Here is a 25,469-nt window from a genome sequence, read left to right as displayed (position 1 = left end):
TGACCTTGACAATACACCAGGCAATCCATTTCTGTATAATCGGGATATACTTTTATATATGTACTCCTGCTTGGAGAGTAAATTTCAGATATCATAATTTTACTTTTTAAATAGTAAATTCACAATACCACTAAGAAGCAACATCAATGTATTTCTTTTTTTTTTTTTTTTTTTGGTCGTGGGAGTTCAGGATGAATGTTTTGAATCATTGTAATAGACTAAAACTTCTCATTTCTTTCTCAAAGCATACTAATTTCTCAAAGCATTATAATACAGATGTTATAGGGAAATGCTAAATGTCCCTTTTTAAAGGGAGAAATATACAGAGCTGATAAGGAAAGGTTAGGGAGTAACTGCTGGCATCAAAAAGACAGAGAAAGACCCCCCCAGTCCTGGCCCCTCCAGCTCTGGCCATCCCGCTAAGGGGGCCTGACGCAGTGCCCCCGGGACCCCACACGCACTCCCACTCCCCTCTAGCTGGCCTGTCAGAGCCACCAGGCCCACATAGTCTAAACAGGGGATGCTCCTGCACAAGGCAACGCCTTCAAGACCAGCAGAGGGAGCTGTTCTGCCTAATTCATAGAAACAAACACAGAAAGTCAAACAAAATGAGGAGACAAAGGAATATGTTCCAAACAAAAGAACAAGATAAAACCCCGGGGTGGCGGCGGGGGGAGGGAGGGATACCCTAATGAAATGGAGGTAAGTAATTTAACTAATACAGAGTTCAAAGTAAGAAAATGTATCAAAGGAAAAATAAAACAACTCACTGGTAAAGGCAAATGTGCAGTAAAAGCAGTAGATAAGCCACCTTAAAAAGGTTAAAAGACAAAAATAGTAAAATCAAGTATAACTACAATAAGTAGTTAAGGGATACACAAAATAGAAAGATGTAAGATATGACATAAAAAACATAGAACATGGTGGGTGAGGTGGAGTAAAAATGTAGTGGTTTTAGAATGCATTCAAACTTGAGCAACTATCAGCTTAAAATAAACTGCTATATACATAAGTCAATATATATGAACCCAGTGGTAACCACAAACCAAAAACCTACAATAGATATACAAAAAATAAAGAGAGGGAACCCAAACATAACACTAAAGAAAAAAACCACAAGAGAGGAGACCAGGAGAAGCAGAAAAGAACAGAGAAGAACTACAGAAATAACCAGAAAACAATTAACAAAATGGCAATAAGTACATATCTATCAATAATTACTTTATTTGTCAGTGGCCTAAATGTTCCAATCAAAAGACATAGGGTGGATAAATGGATAGACAAGATTCATTTATATGGTACCTACAAGAAACTCACTTCAGATCTGCATACACGAACAGACTAAAGTGAAAAGATGGAAAAAGATACTCCATGCGAAACTGAAGCAGAGAGAAGCTGGAATAACAACTTCTATATCAGGCAAAATGACTAAAACAATGACTGTACCAAAGACAAAGAATAGCATTACATAATGATAAAGGGATCAATCCCACAAGAGGACATAACATTAGTAAATACACACCCAACATAGGAGCACCTAAATATATAAGGCAAACATTAACATAGAGGGAGAAATTGACAGTAATACTATAATAGTAGGGGACTTTAAGACCCCACCTACATCAATGGATAGATCATCCAGAGAGAAAACCAATAAGGAAACATTGGCCTTAAACAACCAACTAGACCAGATGGACTTAATAGATATATACAGAACAATACATCAAAAAACTGCAGAAAACACATTTTTTCTGAAGTGCACATGGAACATTCTACAGGATAGATCACATGTTAGGCCATGAAGCAAGTTTCAATAAATTTGGGAAGATTGAAATTATATCAAGCATCTTTTCTGGCCATATGGTATAAAACTAGAAATCAATTATAAGAAGAAAGCTGAATACGCACACACACACACACACACACACACGGAACCTAAGTAGCATATTACTGAAAAAATCAAAGAGAAAATAAAAAAATACCTTGAGACAAATGAAAATGGACAACTTTCTAAAATCTGTATACAGCAAAAGCAATTCTAAGAGGGAAGTCCATAGCAATACAGAACTGGCTCAAGGAACAATAAAATCCCAAACCCTAAATTTGTTATCCCAAATAAACAACCTAACCTTATACCTAAAGAAACTAGAAAAAATAAGAACAAATGAAGCCCAAAGTTAATAGAAGGAAGAAAATAATAAAGATCGGAACAGAAATAAATGAAATAGAGACTAAAAAAACACAATAGAAAAAATTATTGAAACTAAGAGCTTGTTCTTTGTAAAGGTAAACAAAATTGATAAACCTCTAGCCAGACTCATCAAGAAAAAAAGAGAGAGGGATCAAATAAATCAGAAATGAAAGACAAGTTACAACTGACAACAAAGAAATACAAAGGATCATAAGAGACTACCAGGAACAACTGTACACCAAAAAATTGGAAAACCTTGAAGAAATGGGTAAGTTTTTGGAAACACAACCTTTCAAAACTGAATCGTGAAGAAATAGAAAATCTGAATAGACCAATTATAAGTAATTTAAATATCCCAAAAAGCAAAGTTCAGGACCAGATGGCTTCACAGGTGAATTCTACCAAACATTTAAAGAAGAGTTAATACCTATTCTTCTCAAATTATTCCAAAACATTGAGGGAGAAGGAACACTTCCGAACACATTTTATGAGGCCAGCATTATCCTGATACCAAAACTGGACAAAGACATCACAAGAAAAAGAAGCAATTCATAGTTGATTGGGAGCCATCTTTGAAGACCACCTACCATGTAGCTCACCCACCTCACCCCAAACCATTTTATCCCCATTTTGGAAAGTTAGAAATGTTTTTTTATAATTTATAGTTAATTTTTTTTTAAAATTGTTTTTATTAAGTTCATTTATTTAAGTAATCTCTACACCCAGTGTGGGGCTCAAACTCATGACTCCAAGATCAAGAGTCGCATTGCTCCTCTGACCAAGCTAGCCAGGTGCCCCTAATTTATAGTTAATTTTGATGAAGAATAGAGAATTTGGGTCTGACTGACAGCCTCCTACGTTAAGCCAATGAAGTTCAGTATGAAAGCAGTCAGTCCCTTCCTTCTTGGAAAACCATGTAACCCTAAAATCAGACGGCCTGAATTTGGCTCTTGACTTCACCATACACTATCTCTTAGAGCTTGAGCTGGTTTGCATCCCAGTGCTTCCAAGAGAATCTTGTATCCCAGCATTGGCCTGTAACTGCAATAAGACACACTGGGCAGGAACCACCTTCGGCTCACTCAGAAATTCCAGGCAGTTGACAGGAGTTTCAAAAGGTCCAGGTAATGTTCTTTGTAATGTGAATATACTGAATAAATGGCAGGTTACAGGCAAGCATGGTTATAGACAGAGGCTAATGAAACTTGCACTTATTTGGATTCGTGTCATCCCCAAAGCATTTTGTCTTCAGCTTCATGGGGAAATGATGCAAAACAGAACCTTACATGGCCTTAACTTTTTCAGTTTATTTTATTATACTGGTAGGAATTCAACTAATGACAGATTCATTTGGGAGAACAAATAAAACCAAAGCTTTGCTGACAAAGGCAATAAAATCTGCTCAGTAATTCCAGGAAGCATGGCTGGCTAGAAATGGGTGGAATGTGAAGAGCCTGATTTCAAGATGGGTGGGGGGAGATGGAAGACCCTCCTTACGGTTCACGGGGAAGAAGGCAAACCAGGCTCCACTGATCTTCCAACAAACACCTAGAAACCAAACAACAGAAGCACCAAAAAGACCCAAAGCCTTTCTAGGTTTGACTGTGGGGTTGGGGTATTAAGATAAGTTTTGGGGTAGGAGTGAGCTCCTTCAGTGGAATAAGAAGTATGTCATCCTTTTGAGATCTTGTCCCTGCATTCATGGTAGAGATAGAGCATGGGAGGGAGGGAGGGAACTGTCATCAGGCAGGGTGTTTTGTGTCAAGCACCAGAAACCCACTATGGCCAACTTGAACAAAAAGGAATTAATTTGGAAGGATATTGGGGTACAGAAGGACAATGGAGAAAGGCAGTTACAAAATGGACAGGCCCAGGCATCTCCAAAGACCTCAGTAGCAGGAATTAATAAATGGTCTTATCAGGACATCCCCACTGGAAAGGATGAACCATTCCAACTATTCTCAGTCTTTTTGTCCTTAAGTTTAAAGAGGAAGACAGCAATTAGCCTGGCAGGGGTGGTTTGCCCAGGCATTGGCTAGAGACAGGATGATCACCATGATTGAAAAGCCCATTCAATACATCCAATAGCAGAGGGGTAGTTCCTCCAAATGAGGAGTGCTTTTGCCCAAGGAAAGCTAAAGGATGGTAAACTGCCCAAAGCAACACAGATCTGTTACAAAAGTCAGTATCAACATGCAAGAACAATACCCCCAGTGGTGAAATGAATGGTCCTGCCTCATCGAGGCAGAATGATCAAGCACGGGGACGGGGGTGGGCAGTTATGCGCTGCTTTTCTGCCAGAGGTGGCTTGTTTTGCCTCAAGAGGCCGGGAGTTGAAAAAGAAGGATAATTACAGTCTGAGGCAACCTCTCAGAAAAACAGATCTATCATTATCTTGTGTCCCATTTGATCCTCCAAACTCCTATTCCCAGGTGAAATCCCAAACACAGAAGCATTCTTTTCCAAAGACCTACACACTTACGGAAAGGAAAAGGCTACTAGAAAATCAAACGTTAGTTTGGACTACTTAATTGTTTGCTTTTCTGTTAATCTTAGTGAGGGACAAAGGTTTGAGTAAAGAGGTGGAGAAAGAGGTCGGTGGTTGGGGGCCCTAGAGAAGTCCTGGCTGACCCAGGTGAAGTGTAAGCGTTTAGGGCAAATGAAGGTCCAGATCCCTGGAGAAAGGGGGATCCTCAGTGGAGGAGAGCAATTAGGTCTGGCATTGGACCCCAGAAAGGGAGAAGAACGCTTCTTTCTCTTCCTCTCCACTCCCAGATTCAGAACTCAGGCTCCTGTTGTCATGTGGCCACATTAAGGGTTAAACCACCTTCTGTGGGAAAGACTTTGCAACCAAGTCACCACTTATAACCTTGTGACTGGGGAAGAAATGTATCTCAGGTTTCTAAGCACTGACTTAGAAACTGTGGGAGCTCAGCTTTTTCATAGATTGGGCACCATCTATAACATGTCATTGATACTCTGTGATTTTGTTGGTGGGATTTACTCCGAGCCATCCGGCCTGGGGAGTTCCATCACCAAGCAAACATTTCTCTCTCACGCATGTAATTTGGTTAAGCCCTTAATGATGCACAATGGCTTTTATCATGTCTGCCTCGTGGCTTTAGTCTGACTGATTAACTGGCTCAAATCCTGTGCCTCTGCGGAGTAGAGATAAACAAGGGTTTAACAAACTCAAGGGTACTGCACAGTCTCCTGGGGGGCAATGAGAGACTTGGGGAGCTTCTCAGAGTGCTATTTAGGGGCAAGAGCACCTCAGTGACCTGAGGCTAAGGGGGAAAGAGAGGGGTCCGATTACCCAGGTTGGAGGGGGACCTCGGGCTCTCTGCAGAGGATTATATCAGAGCCTAGTTAAGTGAAACATCTTTCCCCTTGCCCTTGGTCTGTCCTCCCACTCCTTGGCCTGCCCAGGAGAACCTAAAACCACAAGAGGGAGGAAGAACAAAAGCAAGAGCATAGACCAGTCTTTATCTCAACCATCTTTCTCTCCAGGAGGGGCTACTGAGCCTCGGCAAGCCCTGCACCTCAAGAGGGCAAGAGCTGAGGATGGAGCTTTACAGTGGACTGACCTCTGTGTGTGTGTGTGTGTGTGCGTGTGGTTTAAGAGGCTGGAAATTGCAGTTTTGTGAAAAAATGACTACAAGACTGATGTACTATTTTAACTGCTGGAACTTCAGTTTTCATTTCAAAAGAATATATTTAGCATAAACCATTGTAGTTTTGCATTTCTACTACAAGTTGATAAGGCACATTATTTTGAGATCGTTGGCAGGAAGCCTTTAATTAATATTTGTTTTCTTTTCCAAAAATAGTGTTCCAAGGACATTTACATCAGGTCAAATTTCCAAGGGAAAGCTGGCCAATTTTCTAGAAATTTTCAAAGGGTGAATGTGCCCCCAACAGAGATTGTGCTATTCAGTGTTCATTAATGTGGGCTAAGTCTGATGGGGAAGAGCAGTGGTGTGTCTGGACACAGCCCCCCTCCCCACTCCCACCCCCGGACCGTAGACATGAAGGCAAAGCATAGGTAGGACAAGGGGAATTTATTGGCATTTAACCAAATTCTGATTGATTGAAGTCACAGCTTGACACCGAACTTCACTTCCACTCCCTTTCCAGCCCCTAGCTATTTTTAGGGCAAAGAACTCAAGACTTTACATCAGAGGTTAAATTTAGTGATGGATGTGAAATAGGGAGTTAATGGAAACTCTCTTCCCACTCGAACACATCATCAGGTTTGGGTCAAATGCTCTTGCCTCAAATGCAAAAAGCCATAAAGAAATGACAATGAAGAGAGAAAAAAAGGCCAGTTTGAAGGCTGGATCTGATCCTTGGCTGAATTCCATTTGGCTTGTGGGATAAGTTCCCAGATCTGATTTGAGTTAGGGCTGCAGTTGTGAAAATGCAATAAGGTATTACAAACATTTAGTGACGATGTTCTCAAGAACCTTGAGTCAAGGCTCAAGGTTCTCTGTTGAAAGATGAAGACAGGATGGTTTATGGTCCCCTAAGAGTAGACAAGACACTTTAAAAAGAGAGAAAATAATCAGTATGACCCATGTTTCCCAGACTGTGCCCCGTAGGAGTACAAACAAGGGGGTATGGGGACAGTAACATGTTTTTGACTTACCACTCCCTTAAGGCTAGACTCCAAGATGCCAGGAGATCCTGCTTCACCAACCTGGGTAAAATTATTATATAAGCCAGCCTCCAAACTCACCTATCACTTGAATGGCTTTCTTCTCTACGTAGGGGCCCCTCTCTCATAATAAAACAAAGAACTCAGAGATTGTCTTAGTTCAAGGAGCTAGACTTGCTTTATTTTGGCTAGAGTGAAAATTCAGGTTCACCCCCACGAGGCTAGAGGATGACTATTACTGGATACAGCTCATTTCATGCTGAAATCATTCTGGGCTCCCAGTGAGATCATCTCTGTGACTCAGGTCTCTGTTACACACACACACACACACACACACACACACACTCACACACAGCCATCTCCCACCCACCCCTCCCCCACAAACTCTGCTGTGCCCAAAGTAGCCCTTTGCCAATAGAATTGGGGCTATGCTGTGGGCCCAGGTGACCAGTACAAACCTCTCTTCTCCAGCCTCCTCCCCCTCCCTTTCCACCAAGATGATTTCCCCTGGGGTCCCTCTAGTCTGCAATCTTTCTGTCACCTGACCTCCATGAGACCACCTTGGCCTGTCTGAGATGTTTCATAAGGTTGGATGACTCCCAAAGGGAAGGGATTAGGGTCCGTCTGTCCCCTCAGGAGGCTCTATGGACTTTATGTAAGTCTGAGCACCTCCTCACCTACCCAGATGTATTCCACCCTTCCTCGGGGGCCAAGTGATACCTGTTTGCACGATCTGCATAACCGTATGAGGCTGCACTAATGATTCTTCCTTGAAGACCCGCTCCACGATGACTTGTTGTCCCCACTATTTGGACCCTGTTCTATGCTTCTCCTGGTAAAGCAATTACAGATCCTTCAGAAGGGTAACTGACCTTCCTCAGAGAAGGAATGTTCAGATGTTCAGAGCCGGCTGAACATCAGATGGGCTTTGGAACTGTTTCCTGAGGCTGGGGGCTCCAGAAATGTTATTTCTACAGGTAATTATCGGTGGGCTCTATGTGACTGCCCAGATCCCAGTGCCATGTAGGTGACTCAAAATGTGGGTTGTCCTCCTGCAGTCACATGGGCAGTGCCTTAATCCTCTGAGTTTGAGGAAGTGAAGCTGGGGATGACCTGGAGGTGACCCCACTGTCTGTGACTAAAGGCAGAAGCAGGCATTTTGGTTTGGCCAATAGGATGGACGGATTCCCCTCAGCCTGAGCCTACCACCTCTCCTTCTTCACCCCTTGAGTCAAGGCTCAACACCCCACCCAGGTCTCTGATTCACATTTACACCGGGAAGCCTCTTGTTCCCATAGGGAAGTCTCCTCCCACCTGACCCCGAATCTCTGCAGCAGGATCCCAGCAGGGGCTGTGTGACCCTCTCTGACTCCCTTCCAAGTGGCAGAGTGCAAAGGTGTCTGGCATGGGCATGGCCCATCCCTCCCCTGTTCTGTTCCTAACACTGATGGGCTCTGGGTCTTCTCTATTCCCTCCCTCTGGGGTCTTACCAGTCTGAGAGGGGTTCCCCTGCCAGGGTGGAACCCTGGAGAACTGCATCATTGGGCTACCTGGCTCAGCTCCGTCTCATGGGAGCCTTAGCTTCCATATAACCAGGTGCGATTTGCCGGGAGCTGGCCAAATGTCCAGCCTCACCAGCCAAACACATGCACCTTCCAGGAATTTGTGGTGATGTCACTGGATTTAAACTTCCCAGATAGGCCCCAATGATAGGCCTCATTCTGTGACTCTTTCTTCTAAGTCTGGGCTAGTCATCCTTCATCTGAGCTGTCACAGCCACACATAAAATAGACCAATCCCTTCACCTCTAGATTAGAAGCTCTTCATGGGTCAGTTGGTGCCTTCCTGTCCCTTACTTCCTCATCTCTAAAATGGGCAAAAAAGGATGTGTAAAGTGCTTAGACCTCTGCCTGACACAAGTGAGCTCTCAGTAAATAACAGCCATCGTCGTTGTTATAATAATAATTTAAGATAATATCAATACCATTACTGTGTCGCTGGCATGTAGTAGAAAGCCTAGCATAGATGGGCCCTCAACAGTTATTCATTGAGTAGACAAAGTTGCAGAAAACCATGAGGACTCAGGGCTTGCTGGACGGAGGGATGACTTTTAGGAAGCCGTGGGAAATCAGTAGATGGAATGTGCTCTTCGACTCACCTCCCTGCCAGACCATCTTACTCTCTTCGTAACAACCCAGTGTCTCCTCTTCACTGCAGCCTCTGGGAGGGGGGGAATGGGGTTCCTGCTTTGGTTTTCCCTCCGGTGACATTTCCTGTATTTACAATACATTTCCTGTATTTTCATGAAGTTTCATGAAATGTCCTTCATTGGCTAGTTCATCCTCTCTCAGTGCCATGTTTCCACACCAGGTACCACTAGGTAATGAGTGGTGCCTAATACAGAGTGGGTCAACACAGTAATTAGACTCCCTTCAGGAGCAGAACACCAACAATGGAGGAATAGACCGTTCAATATACTCTACAACCTTTTATTGGCATATAACATGATTTATTTTTTTTTAAGATTTATTTATTTAGGGACGCCTGGGTGGCTCAGTCGGTTAAGCGTCTGCCTTCGGCTCAGGTCATGATCCCAGGGTCCTGGGATCGAGCCCCGCATCGGGCTCTCTACTCAGCGGGAAGCCTGCTTCTCCCACTTCCTGTCTGTCGCTCCCCCTGCTTGTGTTCTCTCTCTGACAAATAAATAAAATCTTAAAAAAAAAAAGATTTATTTATTCATTTTTAGAGGGAGAGAGCGAGAGAGCACATAACATGCATGTGTGGGGAGGGGCAGAGGGAGAGGAAGAGAATCCCAAGCAGATTCCTGCTGAACACAGAGCCAGACACAGAGCTTGATCTCATGACCCTGAGATCACAACCTCAGCCAAAATCAAGAGTCAGATGCTTAACTGACTGAACTGCCTCTAAAATGGTTTATTAAGACAACAAATACATCTTTCACTTCCATTTGTGTATAAAAATAAGCAGAGACAATACATGCGTTAAAACAGGAATCCAGTACTTTTGTGCATGAGAACTACTTTCTTTCCCTCCCTTAAGATCCCCAGCATATCACAAAGGCAGTGTTTGAAAACTTTATTTACTGTATATAAACCTCTGAATCGAAGCAACACGAGCAAAACATTACCAGGTACACACTGGATACATTGTCTCTAATTTAGCTATTATAGGCTTATATCCCCTTGAATAGGTCTAGGAAACAGCCTCCTCATAGTCCCCTTTTAGGGGACAATTAAAAAAAAAAAGGCCAAAGCAATTCTTGCCCATGTTTTTTTAATAAATTTTTTTTTTAAGATTTTATTTATTTGCGAGAGAGAGAATGAGAGACAGAGAGCATGAGAGGGAGGAGGGTCAGAGGGAGAAGCAGACTTCCTGCTGAGCAGGGAGCCCGATGCGGGACTCGATCCTGGGACTCTAGGATCATGACCTGAGCCGAAGGCAGTCGCTCAACCGACTGAGCCACCCAGGCGCCCAATGAAACTTTATTTATTTTTTTTATAAAGATTTTATTTATTATTTGAGAGAGAGAGAGCACATGAGAGGGGGGAGGGGCAGAGGGAGAAGCAGACTCCCCGCCGAGCAGGGAGCCCGATGCGGGACTCGATCCAGAGACTCCGGGATCATGACCTGAGCCGAAGGCAGTCGCTTAACCAACTGAGCCACCCAGGCACGCTTGCCCATGTTTTTTTATCAGTTGACCTGTAACCTGGTCCCAGTAGATGGGGTTGGGGACTGGTGCTTGGCCTCTGGGCACATCGAGCATGAGGCAGGCTGGTGCAGGTGCTTTGCCTGTCCGAGGCACTTGGTTAAAAGAGAGACCCATGATGGTGTTTAGAGCTTTCTTCTTGTCACTGGGAAGGGTGAAGTCAGTAGCAATGGCAGAAACCAAGAGGCAAGGGGGAGAGGGGGAGAGAGAGAGAGAGATGGAGAAACCAGACCCACCAGGTGGCAGATGTCAATATGGGAGAGTAGAGATTTTTTGCTGGAATGACAGCTCAGAGCTACTTAGGACATCAGAACGTTTGTTGCTTCCTGAAGTGCAGCAAGACCCTTCCAGGTCAGGAGGCCTGGCCAAGTCTTAGATGCGGCTGGTTCCAGAGCTTTCCTCCCTTGGCTGTGCTCACAGCCTTATAAAAAGACCACAGGCCTTGGGGCAGCCTGAGCATAGCCATGATTCGGACAGAGCCTCGGCCTCCCTCGTGTGGCACGGTGCCCGGAGGAGCGCCCTCTGTCCCCCTCACACTGTGGCCTTTGGGGTCAGCCAGCCCAAAGTGTTGGGCAGAGGCTGCAGGGCTCAGGCCCATGCACCCAATGTGAGGGGGCTGCTGGCCCTTTGAAGATGCTGGGAAAGGAGGGGGAAGACTACCTTCTACAATCCTGAAGTCAGGGAGGGGTTCGGTGGATTCTGCGATCACAGGTGCCGTTCCAGCAAGAGTTTCTGCTGCCTTTCGCTGCAGAAGCTTCTTAGCTCAGTGTTCCTGGCACCCACTGTTGATTTGAATCACCTGGAAAGCTTTTTAAACAGCACAGATGAGGATAAATCAGAGTGTCTGGAGGTTGGGCCTGGGGAATAGGTATTTTTAAAATGCTTCTCCGGTGATTCCAAACTGCAGTCAGGGTTGAGAACCATCCGTTCAACTGCTTTTAAAGGACTCTTTCTAGTTTCCTACTAGACTCTCTAAGTGTCAGTTTCCAATGACATGGACAATTCCTGTGGATAGAGAGGAACTCTTTGCGTACTAGAACCTGATATTTCCTTTGCTCTGCAATCCTTTTCAATTATTAGGACCTTCCCCCCCTGCCTACAGTAAGCTGATCGTTAACTACAGGTAATAATTGTCTCAATAATTGTTTGTGTGTGTGCTCCTAATTCTTATTAAAGTTTCAGTGTTAATTAAATTCCCCCACCTGAAGAGATTTTCTACTCTATAGTGGTGCAGGAGATGTAATTTCTGAAAAATGCTTTTTTCTAGGGAAAACCATTTATTTATAGGAGGATAGCATGTGGTCTCCTGTACCCTTGTAGAGCTCCTCCACTTTGATGAATGGCTTCACTTGGTGGTTTAGGAATATTTCATAGATCATACAGATCCAAACACAGATGAACAAAAAAGAAGAGGTTTCCTACTCAAATGCACTGTGCAGTCCCTTTCTGTTTTTCATCTGAGCAAAAAGATGAGATTAGGTGCCTGATTACATTGCATTAGAGTGTGATACATTTTTGAAACATAAATACAGCTGGGCTGCCTCTCACTGTTCCTTCAACTGGGTTCATATTGAAAATACTCTTTCCTGCCCACTTTTGTGGCCCTGAGTATCTTTCCGGACAGTACCTGACTTCTTGGTTTCTGTTAGCTTTTGGCTTCAGACTTTGACGTCCTCCCCTGTACCTCCTTTTTATTTATTCTTCAACTCAGCTCTAACCCTTGCTCCTGCCTGTTGGAATTCCCCTCCTCCACCTCTCTGTCTCTGCTTCCCTTTTCCAAATGCCATGCTGATGTTACCTTTCCAGCATCCATAGCTTACCTTGTTCTTGGAACTACTCCTTAGTTCACAAGAAAAGGTTAAGGCTTTTAAATGGTTTCTTCTGGCATCTTTACATGCTTAAAATTAAAGATATCAAAAATATTTACATCTTATTTATAAGTTTGTAAAAACTTATAAATAAGTTAATATCGGTGCACTGTAGATACCTTTACAAGTCTAAGATTCCTGTAACTCACATGTCAACAGTGCCTTTCAGTTACTCCCGAGGACCTCTGCCAATAAAGCGGTGTGAAATATTCTGAGTTCTGTAGCTTCTTCTTTTATAGCATCTTTCTCTTTGGTTCCAATTCCACCAGATTCTCACTTCTCACTGTCTACTCGAAGAATCCATTGAGACAAGGAACCCCTTTCCTTGGCCAGTGTCCTTGAGCAGTGCTTCTCACATGTTAAATTGATATGAATCCCCTGGGGATCTTATTAAAATTCGGATTCTGATTCAGTAGGTCTGGGTGGAGCCTGAGATTCTGCATTTTCTACGAGCTTCCACCTGATGCTGATTTTGCTGATCCAGGGAAGCAATAGTCTAGGGGCCTTCTTAAGCAGCTTTTGTGCTTGTCCCAAATGTTTTATCACCAAAGCTTTCTCTGTGCTTTGCTAATATAAAATCAACTCTCAACCAACTGATGGATTAAATTTAGGCCAATAGCCTTTAATATTGATGTTGGTTCTCTATACTTGAAAACTTTGTTGTTGTTGATTTCATTTTGCCGGTCAACCTTCCTAGTTTCTGGCTAATTACCCTTGCTTAGATCAACACAATGTGTCACAAGCTGCAAATCTTGGTCCTTAATCATTCTTACAAAACAACTTGTGTGACAATAGTCATTTTCTCTCTACATTCATTTCCTAAAACTGACTTTTGTTTCTTTATAACTGTCTTTTCTTATTGGCCCTTTTAAAACTTCCACTGATTTTGGATTTACCAGACATGATGGGATTAAAAATGTTCATAAAACACCTCAAAATGAGACACACACATGCCACAGACCAATAATGCAATCGGCAAAACAAACATGATTGGGCACACCAAGTAAAGCTATTTCCTAGTGATGGGCAGAGTCTTTCGTTCTGATTTGGTACTTTAAATTGAAAATTTATGAGCAGAGGTATTTATTTAATTGAATAAAATTTTAAAAGATTTATTATTTCTCAATACCTGTGGTTTCCAAATCTACTAAATAGTGACGCATCTTTCTCTATAGACTTGCTCATTTGATCACTTACTCTGTACCAGGTACTATTTCTGGGAGGTTGGGGGAGGGCTCAGTGACAGCACCCCTCTCCCTTACTTGTCTGAACCAACTGAGAAATAAGATAAGAGCGTCAGCATAAAGTGGCCAAAACATCGCTTTCATTTCTGGTAAGGCTGATGAAGCACATGGCTTATACAATATTTATGGGCAAGCAGAATTCCTCTTATTGAACCTCAGCTTAAGACTTGCCTATCCAGTCACAGAAAGCACTGGGTCGCCCCAGCCTCCTCACCAGGCAGCCAGTCCTTGTGGAATAGAATGAGTGTTCTCTGCTGGAAGTTTGCAGTCACATAAAGAAAAGAGGATGGGGCCAGGCTCCTTTGTCCCTAGCTTACTAACCAACATAGTCACCTCTCCTCCTCCAGAAAGGCCTGCAGTGTTATACTGTGAAGGAGCTTCCTCCACATGGAAGAAATCATCCAGAGGGGGGAAGAGGGGTTTCCCCTGCTCAACCATAAGCCACCTGCTTTATCTTATTTGATTCCTACAACAAAACAATCAGTATTTACTGTTTACGTTTGATATTTTGTTCATCACATTTTTTGCATGAATTCTGAATTTTTTAAATATTGCATTAAAATATTATTCATTTTGAATACTGAGCTTTTTGGCTCCCCTTAAATTTTGCACCTGAAGTGAATGCCTTACCTGCCTCACCCTAGTCCCAACCCTGAATTTAAAATAAATGGTGTTAAAAAAAATAATAAACAACTTTTTCTTAATGAAATAATTATTAAATAAATTATCAGATAGTTATGTGTACTAAGTTGAGAAACAGGTTGTGTACAGGAAGTGATTGTGTGGATAACTTGAGTGATCTCAGAAGAACTACCTAAGGGGATATTTAAGTTGAGATCTGAATGCCATGAAGAAGCCAGCACTGGGACATTTTGGAGAAAAGCTTATGAAAAGGCCTCAAGATGGAAATGAACCTGGAATTTTCAAGGAACACACACACAAGGTTACTATGGCTTAAATGTCGAGGTCATAATAGGTGAGTAGTACAGTGGATCCTTGAACTGATCGCCTAGCAGTTGAAAATCCACATATAACTTTTGGCTTCCCCAAAACTTAACTAATAGTCTACTGTTTGCCAGAAGCCTTATCGATATAATATAAATAGTAGATTAACACAATTTTGTATATGTATTATATACTATATTCTTGGAATAATATGTAATTTTTCTTTCTTTGGTATTTCTAGGCTATGTGGTTCCTCTTCAGGTTTTTTTCTAATTGTCACACATCTCCAAAAATTTTTCCAATGTATTTATTGAAAAAAAAAATCTGCATATAAGTGGACCCACACAGTTCAAACTCGTACTTGCTTTGGATAGAGTATCAGGAAGGGGTCAAATTTTAGGACTGTAAGCCAAGTAAGGAGTTTGAATTTTATTCTGTGGGCACAGGAAGCAACTGAAGGCTTTAAAGAAGGAGAGCAACATGATCTGATTGCTCTTTTAGATAATTCTCTTTGGCTGCCATGTCAAGGATGGATTACAGGGGGCGCCTGGGTGGCTCAGTTGGTTAAGCGACTGCCTTCGGCTCAGGTCATGATCCTGGAGTCCCGGGATCGAGTCCCGCATCGGGCTCCCTGCTCGGCAGGGAGCCTGCTTCTCCCTCTGACCCTACCCCCCTCTCATGTGCTTTCTCTCATTCTCTCTCTCTCAAATAAATAAATAAAATCTTTAAAAAAAAAAAAAGGATGGATTACAGGGGTGTAGATGGCAAAAAAGTAGTATCAGGGGACCTGTCAGTGTTCCTAGTGTAAGATGACAGTGTCCTGGTCTAGGGTGATTATAATGAGGATGGAGAAAGGGGAGCAGGTTCCAGGAATACTTTAGAAATAGAGTGGATTGGATCTGATGAGTTAATATGGGGGATGAGGAAGAGAGAAAACAGGTGATTTCAGGTGGCTTAACTTGAGCAACTTGGCGGATGGTGGGGCCATTTACTGAAATGGAAAAGACTGGAGGATGAGCAAGTCAGGAGATGAATATGCAATCAAGTCTTCAATTTGGGGTATGTTGGCTTGGAAATGCCTACTGGATACATGTTAAGTGAGCAGCTGGTCTAAATTGAAGGAGCAGGAGGGAGGACAGGGCTGAAAATAGAGAATTGGGCATCCATCAGTGCCTTGATAGAATTTCCAGCATGGTAGAGCACACATGAAGAGCGGGAGGTTGGTGATGGGGCCTTGGGAGCAGCTGTTGAAATAGGAGTGGAGAGGAAGGGAGAATATAAGTATGATATCCCTGAAGGCAAGAGAAGAATGTGTCTTAAAAATGGCATGGGGGGGGCACCTGGGTGGCTCAGTCACTTAAGCCTCTGCCTTCCGCTCAGGTTATGATCTCAGGGTCCTGGGATTGAGCCTGGGGTGGGGCTCCCTGCTCAGCAGAGAATCTGCTTCTCCCTCCCCTTGCTCTTGTGCTCTCGCTTGCATGCTCTCTCTTACTCTCCCTCTCAAATAAATAAATAAAATCTTTTTAAAAAAATGGTATAAGGTACTGCTTTGAGAGCCACTGAGAGGCAGAGAAAAAAATCAGGGCAGATAAGTAACAAATGGCATTGGCAACATGGAAGTCACTGGTGACTTGAGAAAGGCAACCTCCTTTGGTGTGAAGGGCACAAAAGCATCATGGAGGTCGAAGTGGAAAGTGATGATGTCGAAACAGTTGATTATCGTTCACATTTTACGAGTGAAGAGACCGAGGCTTAGAATGGTTAACTATCTCATCCAAGGGCAAAGCCGGTGGGGTCAGATCCTGGTCCCGGTGAGTCTAAGTTTGCTACAGGGATGTGCACGCTGTGCAAGAAATTTATCCAATTCTCTTCCAAACCGTAAAAACCAACGCTGCACTCAGAGAAGCCCTCGACTGAAAACATTCTTTCACGATGCCACTTCTTTTTCAGAGAAAAACGAGAGGGCCTGGCTTGGGCTAGAAAAGTGCATCTGGGGCTCTGCGGCTTGCTCAGCTGGGCGAGAAGAACCGCCCCTTCTCCGCAGCCCGAGGCCGGCGCGGCGCACCGCGCCTGCGCGGGCCTGGGCGCGGCGGGGGCGGGGCGGGAGCGCGGGGGCGGGGCGGGAGCGCGGGCGCTGGGGGCGGGAGCGCGCGAGCCGGGGGCGGGAACGCGGAAGGGGCTGCAGCGCGGGGCGCCGACCGAGCCGGGGGCGGGGCCGGCCGCGAGTGTGCGGGGCGCGCGGGTGACAGGTGTGGCGGGGGCCTCGCGGGACCTGGGGCGACGGCAGCGGCGGCGGCCTGAAGCCTGAGGGGCGGAGACGCGGCGACGGCGGCGATGCTGGAGACCCTGCGCGAGCGGCTGCTGAGCGTGCAGCAGGATTTCACCTCCGGGTGGGTATACGGTGGGGGACGGAAAGGACCCGCGGGCTGGGCCGGGGCCCCCGGGACGCCGCCTCCCTCCCTCCTTCCTCTCCCCGCACCCCGGCCCGCCCCGGCCCCGTCCCGCGCTTCCCATCCCCGCCCCGCCGAGCAGAGGAACGAACTTTCCGGCGTCGGCCCGGCGGCACTAAGTAACTTGGGTCCCAGCCGGCGCCGCCGAGCGCGCGGGGGACTCCTGGGCCCCCGTCCCGGCGTTCGGGCGAGCGCGCCCCCGCTTCCGCCGCCGCGGGACGGGGGCCTGCGCCCCCGAGGCACCTGCCGGCTCGGGGCTCGGGCTCCTGCGGCGCCGCGGGAGCCGGGCCCGCCGCCTCCTGCCGGGCCGAAGGTCGCGGGCGCCGCAGCGCGCACTGCCGGTCCGCGTCCCGTCGCCGCTTCCTCGCGCGGCCCGCTCGCGGAGCCCTCGGCGCTGCCGGCCGCCCTTTCCCTCCCTTTTGTTTGCTCCCTCTGTCCCTGCGCCGGTTCGGCGCCTTGCTGAAGAAATTCGTGGGGCCAGAAGAGCAACAGAACTCCATCGACCCTGCTCACAGCGAGCTGGTGGTTACAAGCGCAGACCAAGCGGTTCCCAAACTTGGCTCAGAGTCCCCTGGGCATCTTGGACACTCCCGATCCCAGGTTGCCGCCCATGCCAGTGTAATCAGACTGGGGCCGGAGTTTTCAGGATTCCCCCGGCTGATTCCAGCGTGCTGGGAAGTTTGGGAACCACAGGCACAGGTTCCAGCGCCAGACTCCCAGGTTCTCATCTCTGCCACTAAGCAAATGTGCTTTTGCAAGTTACTTGAATTGTCTTGCCTCGGTTTCCACAACTGTACAGAGGTGATAAAGGTGGTACTAACAGGGTTGTGAAGATTAATGAATCAACATGTAAAACACAGCGTGTAGAATGGTAAGCACCGTGTCATCTATTGTTACTAGTTAGTGCTTAATTCATTTTAATTTTTTCATTTCTTTAGAAAAGGTGTCACCTTCATAAAGAGTCTGTTATCTTATCGTACAAATCCTTTGGAGAATTTTCTGAATGAGGACATCTCGATCATAGGGTTTTAACTTTTCAATGAGAAAGATGGGGCTAAGATTTTATCTTATGGAACAAAAATGTTTACATGGTTTGCCTTTTGGGTGCTGAGGATTTGGGGCAAATACTTGAGCATTTACCCCATGTAAATCATTTTTGATAGTTTTGGTTTGGAGTTCTTAAGGATATGATAGATGCTGTGGGAGTTACTCATTTATGGGTTTTTGTTTTTGTTTTTTTTGCATGCTTGCAATTTTTTTCCCCATTTAAATTGAAAAAGTAACTTCAGGGTGTAAATTATTGAAGAATTTTCGTGGGATACTGTAATAGTCTGCTTGGAGCATGAGAGTGGTCATGGATAAACCCACCCTGTTATCATTACTTTCAACCAGTTCTTTGACTTGATGGCCTAACAGTCCAGGATCTGGTAGTTACTGAAACTCTCTAGGTTGTGTAGTTGCCTCAGAACCCATTCACACTCATGATCTTTGCTTAAGAGGGTTAAACTTACCTAGGAATGTGGACTCTGGACCCAAACCATCCTGGGAGATCTGGACAACCTGAATTTAGGGTTTAGTTAGGAAGAGACTTGGGGGAGGGGGATCTGGTTAGAACTCCTTGGAAACTGACTTGACTTCTTGACGATATCATAGACTGGAGCCACTTTGAGATTACATTTGAGAGGGCTTTTAGTCCAGTTAAGACACTTGATTGGCTCCCTCCTGTACTGGTCACTCTCAACTGACAAACACTGGTCACTGTGTGCCATTTAGCCTGTTACCTGGCAGAGAAAGAACTCCTCTCCAGGTGAGGTCTGTCTGTCTTGCAGCTGACTGGCGGCTCTAAACTCTGATGTTCACTTTTGTCCGGTTCACTAATTCCTGTGCGACCCTTACCAAGAAAGAATCCTCTTCATTCATTTTAGTAAACACTCTGTATTCAGCTTGAGATCAACCTATTTTACATAATTGAATATTTTGCCTTGCTGAGGAAAGATGAAATTAAACACAGCGGTCGTGTATATTGTGTGAAGGCTGGGAGGGATTCAGAGGTGAAAGTTACATAGATAGCCCTCACCTCCTAGAGCTATCCCACTGTACCTGACATACCTTTAGAACAGTTGGTGTCAACTGTTCTAAAGCTTCCAGTGTTGGGTTGCACGAGGGAATGAGTAGAAGGAAGGCCTAGTGGATTTCTGTGGTCCTTCGGTTTTTGTTTTTTTTTTTTTTAAGTAGGAGAGGATTAGCTTTATCAGTCTCCCAAGAGAATGTCACAGTAGTGATAAAAGCAAGTCTGATGAACACAATGAATTTCCACATTCCATTCAGACTTAAAAAAATGCAACTTAAGATCAGTTAAGGACAGTGGCCAGAGATGCTGGTAGCCTGCGGGGTGGGTGCAGACTCTAAATTGTCCATGGACTTAGGGTCTTTTTTATAAATTTTTTTTTAAAGATTTTATTTGAGAGAGAGAGAGTGCACAAACAGGGGCAGAGGGAGAAGCAGACTCCCCACTGAGCAGGGCGCCTGATGTGGGGCTGGATCCCAGGACTCTGGGATCATGACCTGAGCCAAAGGCAGACACTTAACCAACTGAGCCACCTAGGCACCCCTTTGTAAATTTTTATTCATAATGACAGTTAAGTCAAAATTGAGATAAACCTGGAGATTATATCATGTTCTTTCTTACTTAAGTGGGTGGCTGGCTGGCCCAAGTGACTACAGGAGTGAGGTTCTGGGCCTCACCCTTCTGCCCTCACCCTAGGTGAGTCCTAATTTCATTTGACTTACTCAAAACTCTTAGAGCCTTTTGGGGAACTCACATAGAACATGTACTTTTTAGGGATTGACTTGAGCTCCAAGGGAAACTTTGGGATATACTGAAGCACATACTTCAAATCCACTCTGGTCTTTGGTTTTTGCCTTTTGAGCAATTAGGACCCAAAGCCTCAGGAATGAAGTAATCAGGAATGCAGAACCCTCAGGGAACTGATAATCAGATTTACTGAAGGTTTATAGCTGCCTGTCACTGACTGGTGTTTCCTGTTTATAATGCTCTGGGTTCTTGTGGGTAGGGATAGAAACACACTGGTCACTGTGTGCCATTTAGCTTGTTACCTGGTAGAGAAAGAACTCCTCTCCAGGTGAGGTCTGTCTTGGCGGGAGGCAGAATATCTAGAAGGTCATAAGAACTGTTGCAAACAGTAAAGCAGGTTAAGGGGGTTGGGGGGTAAGGTGATTGCTACTTTATACAGAGTGGTCCTGGCTTATTTTTAGGTTGACTGAGTCTTTGAAGGTTTTTGTGGAGGGAGTAGCATGAGCCTGCTTGTGTTTCTGGAAGAAATTTGAGAGGCCGTGTGATGGGAGGGCTGGACATGTGGAACAGGGAGAGTATTTAGGAGAGTATTTAGGCTATAATTATGGGCCAGGGGAGCGATGATAGGGTGGTGCTGGTAGCAATTTCACAAGGGAATGGATGTGACAGGCACGGGGTGAATTTGTAAACAGTGAGATGTAGAAAGGGAAAAAGGTAGGGAAATTCAGGATGTTAACTGTGGAGTATCTTAGATAAATGATGTCATTTACAAACAGAAGAATTTCAATAGTTTTGAAAGAGAAGCGGTTGACAGTGAATTTGTTGTGTGAGGTCACTTATGCTTGACCTCAAGAAGCAATTGGAAATGTAAGAAAGCCTCAGGGAACAGGTCAGCACTGACAAGTGTAGTTGGGGTTAATTAGGATAGAGATAGTCTACATTCCTCTCCCTTTCCTAAGTTTGTGCAGCTTTTGTGTGACTCTCAGGCTCCAGAACTGAGGGGTCATGTGTACTTTTTTTTTTTTTTTTTTAAGATTTATTTATTTATTTTAGAGCCAGGACATGAGCCGGGGGAGGGGCAGAGGGAGAGGGAGAGAGAGAGTCTTAAGCAGGCTCCATGCCCAGCACAGAGCCCGAGGCGGGGCTCAATCTCAGGACCCTGAGATCATGCCTTGGAAATCAGGAGTCAGATGATTTATGTAGAGAAGGTGTGATGAGAAGAGACGGATGTCTAAAAGACTGTGTTTATTACAAAAATGTGTTTACAAAGTTTCAAACATAAAAAATAGAATCACACAGTGGACCCCATATATCCATGATTCAGATCCAACAATTGTCAACTATCGCCACATTTGCTTTTGCCTCTCCCGTAGTTATAAAAGTAGTCTCAGATTTGTCTGTTACATCTCTCCTACATCAGTTTGCACCCCTAAAAAAAAAGAGACATTACATAAATGCAATGCCAACATCATACTTAACAGAATTAACACTAATTCTTTGATATTATCAATTATCCAGTCCATAATCCATAATTTCCTAGTTCTTAGAAATGTCTTTTTACAGTTGATTTGTTCAAATCCAGATCAAATAAGTTCCACACATTACAACTGGTTAAGGACCAATTTTAAAGCAGCTGGCTGTTAAGGAGCCACATGGAGCTCTCATTGACCCTTCCAATAATTTTATTTTCAGCTTCCTGTGATATTCCTTCTTTCTCTTTTATTCTAATTTTTTCTGTCTTTTTAGGGGGTGTGTGGAAGAACACCCCAAATTTGAATATATTACAATTGAAAAAGTAAAAGTTTATTTCAGAAGTAAATATTTGAGATACCAACCTCCAGATTTGCCAGACCATATAATAAGAATGGTCCAAAAAGGATCTTAACAGCTCCTTTGCAATATCCTTGTATACCTAACTATATGGAATTGTCCTGAGTCACTAAAAATATTACTAAAATCATTTTGAGTGTAATGTACCACTCTGTATAACCATCCTAGTATAATTCTACCTGGGATGTCACAACTAAGTGCCTTTCTCAAATTTTGGAGTGGAGGTGATAGAGCGTGAGTGTCGAAATACCTTTTCCTAGTTGCTGCGTAATCTTAATTTAAACTGGATTTGCTAGTTGCCAAGGTGAAGTTTGGAAATTTGTGTTGTTTCTTTTTCTTTTTTTTTTTTTTTAAGATTTTATTTATTGAGAGAGAGAGATAGCGAGAGAGAGAATGAGCAAGGGGGAGAAGGAGAACCAGGCTCCCTGCTAAGCAGGGAGCCTGATGTGGGGCTCGATCCCAGGACTCTGGGATCATAACCTGAGCCGAAGACAGACGATTAACCACGTAAGCCACCCAGGTGCCCTGAAATTTATATTGTTTCTCTAGGACAGTTCAGACTTTTTACATACAACTCCTGACTCATCTGGAAAGAGAGGAACAAATGAGTTTATTAAAGAGATTGCAGAGTCTTTTTAACAACAAAGAAGTTCATCTCATCAGTATTTCAGTTTTTGAAAAACGACATAGAATAATGCGAAAATTTTTGTGTGAACTGGCATTCCAGTTTGTTTAAAAAAAAAAAAGTTCCTTTCTGGTGGTTAGCCAGGCATTATGGACGAACAAGATGGAGTCCTAGGTCCGGGCTGGCACATGGAGGCGCAGGCTTGGGGGCATACATAGGAGAGTCGGCTTATACAGTAGGCGGCTTCTGGCTGATAGAGTGGTCAAGTACCTTGAGAAACGGGCACCTATTTCTTGTTTTACCAAAGGCTTGTTAGGGGCTAGTGGTGGTACCGTGGCCTGTGTTTCAGACTCTACTTAGAAACGAAGATTTGTTGAAGTAACCACACGAAGAAGAACATTTACAGCAATATCTCATTTGATACGAGAGTGGCTCATAATGTAGCACTCGTTTTTTGGCAACCTCTATTATATGGTACAGAGTCGACAGCCAAAAGAAGGTGAAAATGGCCCAGTGAAGCAAAAACAAATTGTACAAAGTCTTTGAACTTCATATGATATATAGAGGAGCCTATTTAACTTTATTTTTTTCTGTGCATCTCTAGCCCATTTATCTGTTTTCTAGCCCAGTAATTTAAAAAAGCCAATAATAGAGAAGGAAGAGGCTGCAGTTAGTTAGGTAGCTAGCAGGAGCAGTGAGTTATCACTGATAACCAAATGACCAGTGGTGGAGATGGGAAATTTAAATTTAGAAAAAAATAGACACAGGATTCCAAACAAACTCAGATCACCATAGATTGGTTTCAGGTTGGCAAATGAAAAGGCATTCCTAGCTCAAACATCTGAGGAGATGATTGTTCTGCCACAAAATGTGATCCAGTGGTATTCATAAGAATGACCTGGAGTTAGCAGAAAATGTTAAATAGAATATACCAAGTCCTCTGTAATGAAAAAGGTTTGTAATATATTTTAGAAAGCTTTTGATCAGTGTCTAAAATTTCACAAAATGGTACTTAAAGAGCTTTGAGTGCCTGGTATCATATCTTTTATTAAAATGTGCCACTTGGATATCTTTGTTGCCTACCAAATTCACCTATGTGGATCACTTCTTTTTCTAATAATACCAGGTAAATGACATTTCTGTAGTCCAATCAGACTTAGGAACTGTTTCTAAAAAAGGGATTGCGGCAAGAAAAAATATAAAGATGTTTGCTACAAATGTTCTATTTGAGGTGTCTGACGTCCAGTAAACACTCAAATACTTGTCTGTAGAGGTGCTTAATTCTTGCTAAAATAATTAGCTCATCCAATGTAAAATTCTAAGAACTGTGAAATTCATGGTTGAAGAAAATCTCTTAAGCTGTAAAAATATGATATTTTATAATTGTTGAATTATAGGCTGAAGACTTTAAGTGACAAGTCAAGAGAAGCTAAAGTAAAAAGCAAACCAAGGTAAGCCTGTGCTAAGATTTAATTTACTGTGACTTAAATTTCACATAGCGTTCAGCTCTAGTTATAGTAGTATGATTACTTTAGTGGATTTTACATCTGTTGAGTGCACTTGACGACAAAGCAATCTGATTATTTATAAATTGTGTAACACTGGAAAATTTTCTGAAAAAATTATGAAATGGCTGAAAGGGACATGGTGAGGGGGAGTCGTTTTATTCTAGGACAACCAGTGGTTATTGTTTGATCACAGTTAATCATTTTGTATATTAAGCACAAAGTAAAAGTCCTGCATTATTGAGAAGCAGATTAAAACTGAAACAGTACTTGGCAAGTGAGCCTCCGGAGCTGTGTTACCTGTTTTATATAAAAACACACCAGTGTTGTGCAACTTTTCATTTTCATTTTTTTTTAATAGGTAAAACACAACCAAATTTCACTTTAAACTTAGAGATTATGAGCTTTTAAAAAAAAAATTCTTATTATCTAGCATGTTATCAAGGTATTCATCGTGTTTGCTAAAACTAATCTGTAGGGCAGAGTGATGGATGATAGTATATTACAGTATTTGAATTGTGACATAAAACAATACATTTCTCTGAAAGTTTAGGTAAATTGTCATTAGTAATTTAAAAATATTCCACATAACAATCGACAGTGTCAAAATTCTCATATGTAGCTTTTTTTAAGTTGGCCTAAATTGGAAGCAATTTTAATAAATTAAGTGGTTTTGTTTTTGGTTTTGGTTTTTTTTTGGCAGGACTGTTCCATGTTCGCCAAAGTACTCTGCTGGTCTAGAATTACTTAGCAGGTAAGTGTTTCCATTTAAATAAGAAAATTATGCTTCTGACTATTGTCTAAAAATATTTTATAATTTTATAGGTAGAAACCTTAAAACAACTAAATTTTACCTAAACATAGTGATTAGAAATTATTAATTTATTCATTTCCCTGAGGGGTTTTTACTTTTCCTTGATTAATGAAAAGTCCGTTCAGACTTTGAGCAGATTGATCACTATTGTATTTGTTAGTCAGTACTTTATTATGTGTATTTATGTTTATGGTTTTTCTGTTGCAAGAAAATTGATTTTGAATTCAAGTCCTTGATAGTTCTCTTTGATTTTTAATTTTATGCCCTTTCTTCTCTACTCCCCTCCTATTGGCATGCAGATTAGTATTAAAATACATGATTTTCTTCAATGTGGCAACAAAAGCATAAGCAACAAAAGAAAAGAATAAATTGGACTCTATTAAAGTTAAAAACCTCTGTACTTCACAGAACCCATCAAGCAAGTGGAACAGCAGTCCACAGAATGGGAGAAAATATTTGCAAATCATTTTTCTGCCGAGGGACTTGAATCTAGAGTATATAAAGAACTTTTATAACTCAGCGATAAAAAGACCCAGTGAAGAATAGGCAAAGGCTTTGAATAGATATTTCTCTCAAGAAGATATAAATAGCCAATAGACACATGAAAAGATGCTCAACACCATTTGTGGATGCTGATCGAGACCACAGTGAGATACCACTTCACACCCTCTAGTCTGGCTGTAGTCAAAAACAAAGATAATAAGCGTTGAGCACATGGAGAAATAACACCCTTTTGCAGTGTTAGTAGGGACATAAAATGGTGCAGCTGCTGTGGGAAACAGTTTGGTGGTTTCTTAA

The 25,469-nt window shown here is 43.1% G+C and overlaps 1 protein-coding gene across 1 annotated transcript in view; it reads left to right on the top strand.

The window, feature by feature from the left end:
• The first annotated feature begins 16,852 nt into the window (after positions 1 to 16,852).
• Positions 16,853 to 25,469, top strand: part of DTNBP1 (dystrobrevin binding protein 1) — a 121,628-nt gene continuing 113,011 nt past the window's right edge. The window contains exons 1-3 of the mRNA XM_034985717.1: positions 16,853 to 17,022; positions 23,750 to 23,803; positions 24,561 to 24,611. Of these exons, the coding sequence (XP_034841608.1) occupies positions 16,967 to 17,022; positions 23,750 to 23,803; positions 24,561 to 24,611 (161 nt within the window). The 5' untranslated portion in view covers positions 16,853 to 16,966. The remainder of the gene's footprint in view (positions 17,023 to 23,749; positions 23,804 to 24,560; positions 24,612 to 25,469) is intronic.

The sequence above is a fragment of the Mirounga leonina genome, unplaced genomic scaffold (genome assembly GCF_011800145.1).
Source record: "Mirounga leonina isolate KUSES-001 unplaced genomic scaffold, KU_Mleo_1.0 Mir_366, whole genome shotgun sequence".
In the NCBI taxonomy this organism is placed as follows: domain Eukaryota; kingdom Metazoa; phylum Chordata; class Mammalia; order Carnivora; family Phocidae; genus Mirounga; species Mirounga leonina.
This window is presented reverse-complemented; position numbering and strand designations above follow the sequence as displayed.